The 15015-nt window shown below is 40.8% G+C and overlaps 1 protein-coding gene across 2 annotated transcripts; it reads right to left on the bottom strand.

Annotated features, from left to right (window-relative positions):
* Nucleotides 1-765: 765 nt before the first annotated feature.
* LOC114550731 (zinc finger protein 699-like) lies at nt 766-13746 on the bottom strand. Of its 2 annotated transcripts, none has more exons than XM_028571522.1 (3): nt 13577-13746; nt 1932-2779; nt 766-1299 (listed from the first exon to the last, which is right to left on the bottom strand). In XM_028571522.1, exons 1-3 carry the CDS (start codon nt 13638-13640, stop codon nt 1249-1251), a joined length of 963 nt encoding a protein of 320 aa, XP_028427323.1. In that variant the 5' UTR covers nt 13641-13746; the 3' UTR covers nt 766-1248. The 2 variants fall into 2 exon arrangements, with proteins under 2 accessions (XP_028427323.1, XP_028427322.1); XM_028571521.1 differs by having other exon boundaries at nt 1949-2779.
* Between the last annotated feature and the right edge of the window lie 1269 nt (nt 13747-15015).

The raw sequence follows: 15015 nt of genomic DNA, 5'->3' as shown, positions 1-15015 counted from the left end.
TTTAAACGCTTCAGCTGTAAAGTTGTTCGCTGTCAAAGGGATGCCAAAATGAATGGCAGTCAAGGGGATGTTAACGGGGGGTGATGGCTTGTTAGCATCAAAACGGCTCCATAGGAGATCACAGTTCTTATTTAAAAAGGACATCGCCAGAAAAAGGAAGGCATGGAGTTTAACTGTAGGAGTGCCTGGAGTGGAAGGTAGATACTAGCTTAATAAACACAATTGTTCTGTTAAGTACAAATTAGAGACAATATAACATGCGAGCCGGGCAGTCAAGACATTCCACTTTTCAGACGCTCCCGGTGTGGTATGGCGTGTGGCGGAGGACAGATCAAAACTGGAACGCAGCACAGATGTGCCCAGTGGAAAATGCGAAATTATATTAATAGTAATAACCAAACCTGTTCATATATAATGAGGTTTGTCTCTCTACAGATTCAAGGAGCGTAGACAACTGTATGATACGGGAATGTTTTGTGTGAAGAATGTTTTTACCTGACCACGTTAGGTTACACAATTTCACTGGCAATCACATCATAGCCACGCCCTAAAACACCCCCTGCTTTATCGCCGATTTTATCCTGTGTTGCAGAAGACTTAAAACTAGCGATTGAGGCCATAAACTCATGAAAATGTTTACGGAGGTAATAAATCATGTGAGAAGTGGGTCACTTTCTCATAGACTTCTACAGAAACCGACCTCCTTTTGCAACCACACGTGTCGCCCCCTGCTGGAATTCAGATAGAATGCAGGTTTAAGGCACTTCCGCATTTGCAGCACTTCGCCGAACTGGATGTTTTGTCCACTAATATACAGTCTATGGTTTTTCCTTAACAGATGTGCATGACTATGTGTCATTGTGTAGCCCAAACTAACATGAACTTAGCAGTGTGGCTATCCAATAACTTGACTAAACAAACATTACAACAATATAGGTCTGGATGGCATTAAATCAAATCAATAAATCTACATTAACAGAAGTTAAACAGTTTACAGATTTGCTTAGCCGCTGCTGCTATGATATTACTATTGCTCTGCAGTTGTTATGCAGTCTCTGTTGTGCTGTATTCCAATCGTGCAGGCTGGAGGAAGCCGGTAGCTTCAGTCCTCGTAGTTGACTTGGTGCCAAGTTCTTTTGTTCTTCAGTTGTTTCCGGTTAGCTGGCAGAATTTGTCCAAGTCCGTGATACCAACTGGTTTACTCTAAGCACTGACACTCGTGTCATCAGCTGGAGAAGAATTTCTGTGTCAGGCTACTTTCAGTAGGCCATGCTTTAACAGAGAGCTGATCTGGACCACCTGCGGAGAGATGTAGTAGAGTCGTTTCTTCTTCTGAAGTTAAGGAAGAGCCAAGAACAAAATCAGTCATTTCCTTCATACTATATAGTCCCATGGAACCCCACAGTAAGATTAACTTCTTAATCCAATCAATTTTTAAAACCTGTCAAAATCTTATTTAAGAAATGTTAAAGCTTAACATTTTAATGAATGTATTTGAGACCGTTTCATGACCCAGACAGCATTACATATCATGTAACCTTAAGAGACTCATTCATTTTTTGAGTGTTCAAACATGACTGAGGTTCTCTGCTGGTGTTCCATACTGGAGCTCCACTCCACACAGCTAAATGGTTTCTCTCCTGTGTGGATTATCATGTGTGTCTGTAAACTGGCACTTTTTCTAAAAGCTTTGTTACAAACTGAGCAGCTGAATGGTTCTCTCCTGTGTGGCTTCTCATGTGTGCCTGTAAATTTCCACTCTCTGCAAAAGCTTTCTTACAGACTGAGCAGCTAAATGGTTTCTCCCCGGTGTGGATTCTCATGTGTGCCTTTAAATGTCCACTCACTGTAAAAGATTTTTTACAGACTGAGCAGGTAAATGGTTTCTCTCCTGTGTGGATTCTCATGTGTGTCTGTAAATGTCCACTCACTGTGAACGTTTTCTTACAGACTGTGCAGCTAAATGGTTTCTCTCCTGTGTGGACTCTCATGTGAATCGTCAGATGTCCACTCTCAATGAAAGCTTTCTTGCAGATAGTGCATCTAAATGGTTTCTCCCCTGTGTGGATTCGAATGTGTCTATTTAAACTGCCACTCTCTGTAAATGCTTTCTTACAGATGGAGCAGCTAAATGGTTTCTCTCCTGTGTGGATTCTCATGTGTCCCTTTAAATGTCCACTCTTTATAAAAGCTTTCTTACAGACTGAGCAACTAAACAGTTTTTCTCCTGTATGAGATCTACTCTGTCTCTTCAGATGTCCACTGGTGTCAAACCTTTTCCCACACTCTTTTTCGCTAGTACTACATTTGGAATCACTGACAGGGACTTCATCATTATTCAGAGAGTTTAATCCTGACTTAAGTTCTATGGTCTCCTTCCAATCACTCTCATCAGTCTCCAGTTCAGACAAGTCTCCAGTTTTGTCATCAGTATCTGGTTGTAAATGTGTATCTGGATCAGATTTCATGGCTTGGTCTGTTCCTCCACAGTCCTCTCCATCAGCTTCTGTTTTCAGCTCTACAGTTTGTCTTTGATGAAGCTGTGAGAACCAAGGTACCTCTTCATCATCTTCACTCTTCACAGGGACAATAGTGGGTGGGAATTTGGAGATATAAGCCTCCTCCAGCCCTTGAAGCTGCTCTACATCCTGACTGGTCCAGAGTTCATCCTGTTCCTCTTTAATGTGTAGGGGCTTTGTGTCCTCCTGGTCCAAGCCAAAGCTCCACTCCTGCTGATGTTCTTCACCAACAATCACTTTCTGGACATCTGAAGGTAAAGCTGAAACACAAACACAGTGAAACACAGTGATTCATGTGAACATTCGCTAAACTTTGCAGGTCATAAGGACCAGTGTCATGAATCTCCAAATCTGCTCACAATAACAAAGAGCACAAGAATGCACCATAAGTTTACAGAAGGGCACCTGAATGCACTATGAAGTCCAGTTGGAGCCAACAGGCTTTACCATTCATTGTTTGTTTTCATAACTCACAGGGGAAGGCTATGAGGATTGTCCAGTTCTGTTGTTTCACTTTACACCCGCAGTGGTCATGGTGTTTCAAAGGGTGCAGCTGGAGGCTACACGTAAGCCAACGTTACCTTGTGTCTTTTGTTGCATGCTACTACCTGCATGCTACAACTGGTCAGGTCAGTGTGTCATTTTCAGACAGGTGCAAGCAGGCAGGGATGGAGAGAAAAAAATACTAGGAGAATCATAGATACTGCTTTTGATATTTGAAATCAAATGCTCATTTTGGTGGATTTTCCATTTAAAATCCAAATTTGTTGTATTTTAGCAGAATACTAAGCAGCAGAAAGGCAGAACGGAGCACATTTTAATATGTTCATTTTATTGCAAGTAATTATCATTATCGTGCAGCCCTACCCTAAAATTGTGACAGATGCAGCGTAGTGTCCCAATATTTTCATCTGCGTTTGTATCATCCTTTAGTCTAATTTGTTTAATATGTAAATAGTTATTTATTTTGAGATTATCTGATGTTATGTAGTCATTGTTTTCACCTTCATTTGACAAGTTCATTACTGAACCTAGCCATCACGTGGCGCGCTTTCACATCCTGTGCCACCCACCACAAGTAAACTCCTAGCTAACATTGTTTCTGCTATATTTCATCTAGTTAGCAGATAATGTGTTACATCACTCTGGGGGCTGAATATTCTTAAAGGGGGGGTTTGAATTTGTTTGGCATTTAGAGCTGTAACAATTCAAAATGTTGTCTCTTTCAGTCAAATTCAAAAATATATTTTTTCACACTTGCATCGTTGTGCTTCCTGAATGATATCGATGATATCAAGATAACGATAGGCAAAGGGAGGTCTATGGATGAGAGCACCTTGAACGGGACCAATCATAGGAGGGCCAATGACTCCTTGGTTTCCGCCCCAAAATGTCAAAAGTTGGCTTCATTTGGCAGGCAGAAATCAACTTCGAGAGGAGTTTGCCTGCAAGAGCGTGTATGCCCTTGAACGCTCGCAAAACTGACACTCTCCCTAGGTTTTGTTTTAAAAAAAAAAAAAGGAAAACTTTCTAAGAGTGCAGACGCTCTATTGCTTGCTCCTGCTTCTGCTTGCATATTTCTGCTGATAATCTTGCTTTTCCTCTGAGAGAAACTATGAACAGCGACTCTTGGATACTTATAAATCACTGGACTATACATTTTTTGTAGACGTAGGCTATGTCATATTTGAAAATTTTTCTGCGTGAGCGTGGCCTACTAATAGCTTAAGCCTGTCCTAAAGTGACTGTAGCTAAAGCTAATTAGCAGCAAGATGCCACCCTTCTCCATAGAGGACTACTACAAACTCCTTCAGAAGATTGCAGTTCTGGAAACCAAAATTTACCGTTTAGAAGTAAATATGGAAGTGAACGGATCATGTGGAAATGACACCACTTTACCAGTGACCCAAAACAATGGACAAAAGCATGCTAACACACGGCTAACTAGCACCAGCAAGACCACAAAGAAACAGGAGGGCTGTGGAACGGATAATAAATCAACAAGTGGCAGTCCTCCCTGTAACTCTTTTGGTGCAAAGCCTAAGAGTAAATCATTTTCCTGGGAAATGGGAGGACGACTAACGGGCAGGACACAGCGCCCTGAGATTTGTGATACGACCGGCTGGCCTGCATTATCATCCAGTCAGAGCGCCTCTTCAACCCCTGTACTTAGCAGGACACGGTTGTGGACAGCTGCAAAAGGGAAAATCAGCAACAAAGTGCCTCCCCAACAACTGAGTGTGCAGGTGAAGAACAGATTTGCTCCTCTGCTGCAGGACCCTGGACATGACCTGGATTACGTCTCATCGTCACACAGCAGGGTAAGGACTGAGAGCAATTCTAAAAGTGAAAAGCTACAAGGAAAGCTAATGACTGGGCCCCAAACTCTGATTGTGGGTGACTCTGCTGTGAAAGATATAAAAAGCAGTAAAAACACCAAAATACTCCGTTTTCCCAAAGACATGGTGTCTGACTTGGCCCAAAGAATCCCAGATATTGTAGCAGCACACCCAACGGTGAAGAACATTATACTGCATATAGGGTCAAATGATGTTGTAAAGCAAAAGTCTGAAGTGCTGAATCGTGACTTTATGAATCTGCTGAACACAGTCAGCTCCCTAAACGCAAAGGTGTTTGTCAGTGGCCCTATACCGCCAGTCAGAGGAGGAGCTGAGAGTTTCGGCAGACTGTTGGCACTGAACAGATGGCTTTCAACTGCATGTACCAAAAACCATTCTATGCAGTTCATTGACAATTTTAACATTTTCTGTGGCTGCAGACATCTTTTTAAAGCAGATTGACTATTCCTTAACAAGCCAGGAGTAAAGCTGTTCACCTCTAGCCTACTTTACTTTTTGCGCCACACATCTGCTCCCTTGGCCAAGGACACGAGACAAGATGAACCAAAACAAGAGAAAAACACAACAAAGTGCGGCAGTGAGCCACCACAGCCCCCACCTGAGCAAAGATTTGACCATAGGAGACCAAAGACCGAAGATGAGAAATCTCAACACCCCTTCTCACCCGTCCAACACTCCTCAAACCCCTTTGACAACCACGACAGCTTTGAGGAACTCTTTAAGGATACATCGCTCTCCCCTCTTTCCCCCATCCCCATGTTGGAGGTCACTGACCAGATGAAGCAGCTGGTAAATGCTGGAACCAAGTATGCCCCCCTTCCTTCTCCCATCGTAAAACGCCAGGCACCTCTGCCCCCTCAAGGACGGCAGTTAACTCCTTCTCCCCAAACTGATGAAGGATGCTTGTGTGCAAAATGCAGCAAGAATGAACTGATATGGGCCGGGTCCAGGCTGCATGCCTAGTAGCACTCGTGACTTTTTCCAAGACAAGCCTGGGCCCTGCGTATTAGATTCTTCCACAATTTATGTTGTGATAGGTAATAGAAAAAGAATGGTGAATAAGCACGTAACTGCAAACTTTGCAAATTTAGCATCCATTCCTCGTCAGCCACAGTCTGTCCCAAAAAATGAAAATGCACTAACCCTAGCCCTACTAAACGTTATGTCTTTGGCGGGACAATCATTTTTAATCAATGATTTTATTATCAACCACAATCTTGAATTTATGTTTTTAACTGAAACCTGGTTGGACCATAATAACAGTGCTACTGTTCTCATTGAGTCAGCCCCCCCTAACTTCAGTTTTATGAGTGAGAATAGAGTGAATAAGAAAGGAGGTGAAGTCGCCATTTTGTTTAATGACTCATTCCAATGTACGCAAATATCTTACGGAAATCTTGCTTCTTTTGAATATGTGGCTCTTCAGCTAAGATCCTCCCCTCAAGCTCTACTTCTAAATATCTACAGGCCACCTAAATACTGTGCATCCTTCTTTGACGACTTTACTGAACTGCTGTATATAATCTGTATTAACTTTGACCATGTAATTATTGCTGGTGATTTCAACATTCATGTTGACAACCCCCAGTATTGCTCCCACTAAGGTCAAAGCTGTCTCTGGTAAGATCTTTTTATAGTTGTGAGAACAGAAAAAAAAGAGTGTTGAAAAGCTGAACGCAGTTGGCAAAAATCTAATCTCCAGGTCCATTAAAACACTTATAAAGAGAGACTTCGCATTTATAATATGGAACTAAGGAATGCAAGGCGGTCCTTTTTTCTGACATTATTGCCAGAAACAATAATAATTCACGTGCTTTGTTTGCTACTGTTGATAGATTAACAAACCCTCCAGTACCAATAGCATCTGAACGGTTTCTACCAAGGCTTGCAATGACTTTGCCTCCTTCTTCACAGACAAAATTCAGAAAATTAGACAAACAGTCAGTGCTTCCATATGAGTTGTCACAGTGTGCACGCAAAACAAATTCCAACATGACACAATTTCATACGATCAACCTTAAAAACCTGGACGACATTATACAACATCTGAAAACCTCCTCCTGTTGCCTTGATATTCTACCAACGGGTGTTTTCAAAAATGTTTCAAATTGTTTGGCTTCTGATCTACAGATTGTAAACACATCTCTGCTCTCCGGTATCTTCCCACAGGCCGTGAAAACTGCAGTCATCAAGCCTCTCCTAAAAAAGAACAATCTAGACACGACACTAATGAGCTACTATAGGCCAATATCAAACCTTCCATTTTTATCTTTATCCATTTTAGATTTATCATAGAAAAAGTGGTTTTTCAACAACTCAACCTTTTCTTATCGCTAAACAACAGTTTTGATGCCTTCCAGTCAGGTGTTCGACCACACCACAGCACTGAGACGGCTCTTGTTAAAGTCTTTAAGGACATCCACTTAAACACAAATAGTGGCAAAATTTCAGTCTTAGTATTACTTGATCTCAGTGCTGCATTTGATACGGTAGACCATGACATATTGCTTGACCGATTGGAAAACTGGGTTGGTCTTTCTGGCTCAGTACTAAAGTGGTTTGAATCCTATTTAAAGAATAGGGACTACTTTGTAGGTAATTATACATCTGAGCATACAAATATGACGTTCGGAGTTCCCCAAGGCTCAGTTCTGGGGCCTCTTCTGTAGGCCTGTCACGATAACAAATTTTGCTGGACGATAAATTGTCCCAGAAATTATTGCGATAAACGATAATATTGTCATCGAGAGACCATTTGCATCTAATATAATGATAATGTCATAATAATAATAATAATAATAATACTACTACAGGTACACCTTTTCAAAGATCAATACACTTTTATTTCTAAAGAATATTTAACACTGGAACTGGAAGACATTTTGAATATCCACAATATGTCTTTGATCTCCTTTGGTATGTCGTCTTTCACGCTGATGTACAGTTGTGGAATTGCCATTTGTGACACGTAAGTTCTCAGACTAGAGACTCTGTACTACATTTTACAATTATTTAACACTAAATATTACATTTAAATAATATATAATTAATAAATAAAATCTATATGTATGGCTATCTGCCACGTGGCGAGTAAATGTACCAAAATAGTTCTGTTTTTCAGTCTTCATTTTGGCGAAGGTGCGGCTTCTGCTCCTCTGCAGGTCGGAGCTTCGTGGGTGCGGGCCGACACGCACACGCACACGCACACGCACACGCACACACGCACACGCAGACATACTTTCCACACTCCGTGTCCGCGGACAGCTGTAGGCTAGTACCGTTAATGTTCTGTGCATTGTCGGACACATGTAGCCACTTTCCTGAAACCGCTTGCGAGACTGACGAGTCCAGCGGCGTGTATGTCCGAGCCTAGTACCCTATATGTATCTAGTACCCTATGTGTATGTCCGAGCCCGTCTCCACAGTCTCCACCTGCAGGTTGTCAGCTGTGTGGTTTGGAATGAAAGGGAGAAAACGGGACGCCGAGTAACACGGTGGATGTCGCTCATATACTTTTTTTTTTTTTTGACGGCGCCTTAACTGCAAAGTGCTGCAGGAAACCCTGCTCCAACTCTCTCTCTCTCTCCGCCTGGAGTAGCCTACCGCCCACACAAAGACCATGCGACTGACAAGAGGGTTCACTCCTCGTTACGCTAAGGAACCAAGAGTGGTCCTTCAGTCTCTTTGCTAGAGAAAGAGAGGAAGAGATGAGGAAAATAAACAAGCATGCAAATGGAAATTATCGAGCTCATTTTTTTTTAATCATGCGATAACTCGATTTATTGACCATCGCAACAGGCCTACTCTTCTGTTCAACATCTACATGCTTCCACTGGCTCAGATTATGGAAAACAACAAAATAAGTTACCATAGTTATGCGGATGACACACAAATTTACATAACCTTATCACCAGGGAACTATAGCCCAATACAACAATTAAATATGTGCATTGAACAGATTAATGATTGGATGTCCCAGAACTTTCTTAAATTAAATAAAGAAAAAAGGGAGGTGGTTGTTTTTGGAGCAAAAGAGGAACGATTGAAAGTCAGCGCTCAGCTTCAAACGACAATGTTAAAAACAACAGACAACGCAAGAAATCTTGGTGTAGTCATGGACTCAGACCTAAATTTTAAAAGCCACATTAACATAATTAAAAAATCAGCCTATTATCACCTTAAAAATATATCAAGGGTTAAAGGACTTATGTCTCAGCAGGATCTGGAAAAACTTGTCATGCTTTTATCTTCAGTAGACTTAACTACTGTAACGGTGTCTTTACAGGTCTCCCTAAAAAATCAATCAGACAGCTGCAGCTGATTCAGAACGCTGCTGCTCGAGTCCTCACTAAAACCAAGAAAGTGGATCACATCACTCCAGTACTGAAGTCTCTACACTTGCTTCCAGTGCCTCAAAGAATTGATTTCAAAATACTTTTACTGGTTTATAAATCACTAAACGGTTTAGGGCCAAAATACATTTCTGATCTGCTACTACATTATGACCCACCCAGACCTCACATATTTGGAACAAACTCCCAGAAACCTGTAGGTCAGCTGCAACTCTGTTCTTTTAAATCTAAGCTAAAGACCTATCTTTTTGATGTTGCTTTTCTTTAAATAATCTATTTTATTTACTTTAATTTCTTATACTGCACTGTAACTTTTATTCTTATACTGCACTATCAATTTTATGCTCGTCTTTTAATGTTTTTCATTTGTTTATTATTGTTTTTTTAATTGTTTTCTAACTGCTCTTTAATGTTTTATGTAAAGCACTTTGAATTGCCCTGTTGCTGAAATGTGCTATACAAATAAAGCTGCCTCGGCTTGCCTTAATATTTTAGCTGCCTGTAAAACTCAAAACATGTGTGAAATGATACAATTTGCTTGTGAGCATGTTCTTATGGCACTCTGGAGATATGACATAAACCCGTCGCAATTGTTATGTCACTGTTATGTGTCCCAGATAATGTAATAACCATAGAAATGAAATTAATACCTCTATGGTTATAACACAAGTAAACCGAGTAAGTTTAATTTATCTGGAGTGAGACAGCTACAGCCCAGGATGTTTAGAGTTGCTATGGCAACAAGTGACCGTTGCCACTGGCATAACTTTAGCTTAACGGTCCGACCAATTTAATTCAATTTTATTTATAGTATCAAATCATAACAACAGTTATGTCAGGACACTTTACAGATAGAGTAATCAATAATCACTTAATTACTATAATTACAATTTGCCACCTCTAAACAAAATCATCAATTACCATTAGTCATAACTAGAGGTCGACCGATTCATCGGTCTTGCCGATTACTCGGCACCGATAGTTGATTGGTGGAACTATCGTTATCGGCAAAAAATCCATGCCGATAGTTTTTCCTGGTTGCGTCCGTTGCTGGAGCGGCTGAGAAGCGCATGCTGTCATTCATTACACAGTACACGAGAGCTGAGAAGGGTCTGCTGGCATCATGCGTTACAATAGCGGCCTCTAGAGGCAAAATAAAAACATCAATGATACCTCTTGTTGTTTATTTTCGACACGTGTTACTGCACGCTGCACGGAGAGCACATGCTGTGAGATGGCTGACATCAGATGCGCGTTTAAAGCATCCACAGCAAAAAGGTTTGTCATATCATTATAAAGTTATTCATTTGTTGAATAGAGGCTGCATTAGTAGAGAAAGAACAGCACAACAGTATGTGTTTGTTTGCTTTCGAGGCTGAGGTGACGCTAAACATTAGCAGTAGGCTAACTAACCTCAAGCGGTTAAACACTGACAAAAATGAACGCAAGTCCGACCCAAATCGTCCACGATCCGTCTAGTGGCTGCCGCTGGAGAATTAAGATGTGTAGAATCAACAGCGCATTCATTTTAAAATCCTCAGCGGAGGAGCATCAACAACTGCCCGAAAGCACGGTACTAGCGTCATATGGTGGAGCGAGATAGAAAGAGACTGGAGAGAGAGAGCATTATATGGTGGAGAGACATAGAGAGAGACTGAAAAGAGGGAGCGTTATATGGTGGAGAGACATAGAGAGAGACTGAAGAGAGGGAGCGCTGGCGCTAGAACAAAGCCGTGAAAAACGCAACAAATGATATATCCAGCTTCAAAAAAGTCTAAAAGTCGGAAGTTAGAATGAATGCATTGTGCAAAGAGTGGTTGCTATGGAGACGATAGTGTTGAGTTCCATTGCTCTGATTGGTTGTAGGTCTATCCAATGACTGCAGAGGCATTTTTTTTCCTGGTTCTGTTGGAACACGCCCCATAATCACAGCCCGACTCACATTCTGAGTAGAATCTGAGTAGGACCACATCAGGCTAGTTCTAAACCGTTCTACAGAGAAGAATGGCATCACTGTTTTGAGATTTGGCATTTTGGGCCTTTTTGAAAAAATGTAAACAGTTTGTCCTTTATATGAATTATAATGCTCATTATGTTTATTTTTGCACTGGATGACTCCAAATATGTAGGAGAACTGTTTTAGACAACACACATGCTTGTGTAGCATTGCTGTGGGTGTAATATCAATAAATATGACATGATTATTGGCAAAAGCGTCTGAACTTTTTTTGAAAGAATGTATGTATTTTGTCAACTGTTTTATCCAGTATCAATTCTAAATACTATCGGTCGATTAATCGGTTATCGGCAAATACGGCCCAACCTAACTATCGGTAAAATCCACTATCGGTTGACCTCTAGTCATACCCCTTAGGACCTTAACTCATGTTAGCAAAGAAGTTGTTATTTACAGATTAGAAAAATAACAGCACAAATCCCCGGGGAAGTTTGTTAGCTTAACGTTCATGCTCTTGGATACACAGTTTGTTGCAAGTGTATGCAATGCAGGTCTACATGCACAGCCATCCAACAATCACAATCAATGTTGATCAATTTATCAAACAACCAAAGCAGGCCCCCACTAGTCAACCACAACATGAAATTTAGAAGAAGCAACATGCATGCATTAATATCATTCACTTTAGCCTGGATTGATAGTATTATATGAATACAATGGTGTCATGTCAATCAACAAGTGTATTTCTTCCTAATTTCCCTCTCCAAAATCACTTCAGAAGAGTAGTCACAGCGCTAACTTGCTTTGGTTTTTGTAAAGCATTAAAAGTTCAACAAAGAATCGTTAACATAAGAAAATTAGTCGAGAATGATTTAGTATTTCTAAATAGTCATCAATTATGTCATCTTATAAAAATGAGTCTTTTTTTCATATCACAATATTTATCGCAGGGAAAAAGAATATCGCAATGTCAGTTTTTTCCAATATCGTGCAGACCTAACGGCAATTATCCCATTCCCTTTCGTAACGGATGGTCCAGTGTATCCTATGCTAAAGGAGGTAACAAAGGAAGCATTGAAGTACCTTACCTTATGACTTAGACATTTAGAACGGCTCTTATCACGGCTCCCACCTAACTACTTCCGGGGCCCTGTAATCCATTACGAACGATCCTAAGCAAAATTGACTATTCGATCGTAACCTGTGACACAGGGGAGCATTCAGTCCAAAACGGCGCACGCACTATCAGCACGCCATCTTGTGGCGGTTGCGCAAAGTCCTGTAACATGACGACACTTTAACTGAAACCATTCACAGCTGCTTCTTTCACTATTTTATACACTTATACATACACACATATATACATACACACATATAAATATATATATATATATATATATATATATATATATATATATATATATATATATATACATAAAGAGATATATATATATATATATATAAATTATATATATATATATATATATATATATATATATATATATATATATATATATATATATATATATATAACATGAACACATTAGCTTCAGGATCTAGCTCCAGTGTTTCAGTTTAACGAGGGACCATGTAAACTGGCGACCTTCAGCCAAATGCGTCGGTTGTTGTCGCAGTGACGACAGCTGCTGAAAACGGGAAAAGAATACGTAGCTGTCCGCGTGAATGCCTTTTTGTTAAGTTGGCATTTAAATGTTAAAACATAACGAGGTTTACGTTACCTCTCTGACTTGTCTTTGGAGTCTTGTCTGAGGAAACTTGTCAGTCGCGTTTCGAATGTGGCTTGCGGTTAAGGAAAACAGGAAGACAGCGTTGCTCTTCCTGTTATAACGTCTATAATAGGTTATATTTAATACACCTATTCGTCTTCAGAGCCTGTTTAAGTAAACAAGTCACGTAGAAAACTATTTAGCTCTTTTAAAAAGTAGAAAATAAATAAATAAAACAACCTGAATTCGAACTCGTGCCATTGTGGGAAACTAAGTAACACTGAGCTCAACTGTCTAACCCATTGCACCATCACGTCGCATCACTAGCTGGTGGGCATGCCATCATATGAAGTCAAAGATTACACGGAGTCTGTTAAAATTAGGAAGCAACCATATCAAGTTGTGACCACACCGCACTGCATACAACTAACTGACAAGTTGCTCTTGCTCAGAAAGGAAAACATGCACATGTCTCGTATGTTTGTCCACGGTAAGATGTGCTTACCGTGCTTGTTGTATACAACAGACGCATTCGGCTGACGGTCGCCAGTTAACATGGTCTCTCGTTAAACCGAAACACCGGCTAAAGAGCCTGCGTATTGAATGGTTCGGCTGACGTTAGCTTAGCATCACTAGCAGAGCAGTAGAAAAGAAAACAAACCTTCAACTCGCAGGTTCTTTTTCGGTTTTAAAACCACCTCCAGCCGTTTCCGGTGTCGGTCCATCTCTGATGAACAAAGTAACCGCTCGGGTTTTCTGCCGTTATTGGGATCCAACTTACGACTTCTCTCTGCTGACTGTTCCGGTGTTTAGGTCCGTAAAATGCGAACCGTCTTCTTCTTCTTCTTCTTGAATTCCGTCAGTGTTCTTCTTCTTTTGTCCATTTCGGGCAGACTAGGCAGTGTTACTGCATTGCTGCCACCCGCTGGTGATGAGGACAGTCTACATTAAAGACCCTCCTGGACCCCTATTTTCCCAAATAGGTCCGTGGATTTGATTATCAAGAAACATGCAGGAAATTGTGAATTGTGTATCGTTTAACCTGAGCATACAGAGTTAAACGGGCATAGGAAGAAATAAATATAAAATGTGCAGTACTTTAAACTATTTAAACTTATATGTGGCGGCACGAGAGCTGACAAAACCAAACAACGACAACTAGGCAGTTCCACCTTTGGAACTAATGTCGGAAACATGATATTGGGAAAAAGAGAACCTAGCAATTCTTTGTATTTCAGGTCACACGAATATGCGCAAGATACAGAATTGTGAGTACAGCCCCACCTTTTGTGAGCATCTTCATTGTTAACCCATGTAAAGTTAGCATGTGCTTTTTCATCGTATCTACTTTGTGATTGTTGGGTGCCTTCAATATCATACATGTGGATATGATGTAAGAACCTGCCTAGCAAACACATGTGGTACTTCCATGTTGTGGTTCCATGGTGTAATGGTTAGGACTCTGAATCCAGTGATCCGAGTTCAAATCTCGGTGGAACCTGGTTTTAAGCCAGAGTACAGTTGAAAAAAAATCAACCTTTCCATATCTAGCTTAAAGTAGGTTTACAGGTAAAAAGCCAACGATGGATTGAGGTGGCTTGCTGACTTAAAAGTGACCAGAAACTGTCTCTGTTGCTGGAAGGTGGCCGCCAAACAAGTCTTCTTGTGTGTTATTGCAGATCAGTCTAATGGGTTCTTATGTCCCTTTGAATACCTATGTGAGGGTCACATCGGTACCGGCTGGCCACCCGCCCTCTGGGAATCTAGTTCACATCATAGATGTATTTTTAATGCTTTCACGTGGCTAATTGGTGGACGTTTTGGCCTACTGGGACATTTCTGGACTCAGGTGGACATTGAGGACAGAAACATTGGTGGATCCTGGTTCCCACCACAAGGTTTAGCCTGTATTGCACATTGGGGTACAAAGTCAGTAAGATGCCTTCACATCACACACAGCCTATTGCCATTGTCAAGCACATTGCCACCCGGTTGACTTTCTTCCATGTCTCCATACATGCCCATATATTTTGACTGACAATTGAGAAACCTTCCAATGATAGCTATGATCTGGATGCCTAAGAACTTACTATATCATGA

The sequence above is a fragment of the Perca flavescens genome, chromosome 24 (genome assembly GCF_004354835.1).
Source record: "Perca flavescens isolate YP-PL-M2 chromosome 24, PFLA_1.0, whole genome shotgun sequence".
Classification (NCBI taxonomy): Eukaryota; Metazoa; Chordata; class Actinopteri; order Perciformes; family Percidae; genus Perca; species Perca flavescens.
Note: the sequence above shows the minus strand (reverse complement) of the source record. Positions and strands in the feature narration are given on the sequence as shown.

What these genes read in the sequence shown, in the direction of transcription:
- LOC114550731 (XM_028571521.1), bottom strand. Translation starts at nt 13,640, where the DNA reads ATGGACCGACACCGGAAACGGCTGGAGGTGGTTTTAAAACCGAAAAAG. An exon ending in AAAGAACCTGCGAGTTGAAG is followed by an intron (nt 2,780 to 13,576) that starts GTTTGTTTTCTT and finishes TTTGTGTTTCAG; the next exon opens with CTTTACCTTCAGATGTCCAG. An exon ending in ACCATTTAGCTGCACAGTCT is followed by an intron (nt 1,300 to 1,948) that starts GTAAGAAAACGT and finishes ATCTCTCCGCAG; the next exon opens with GTGGTCCAGATCAGCTCTCT.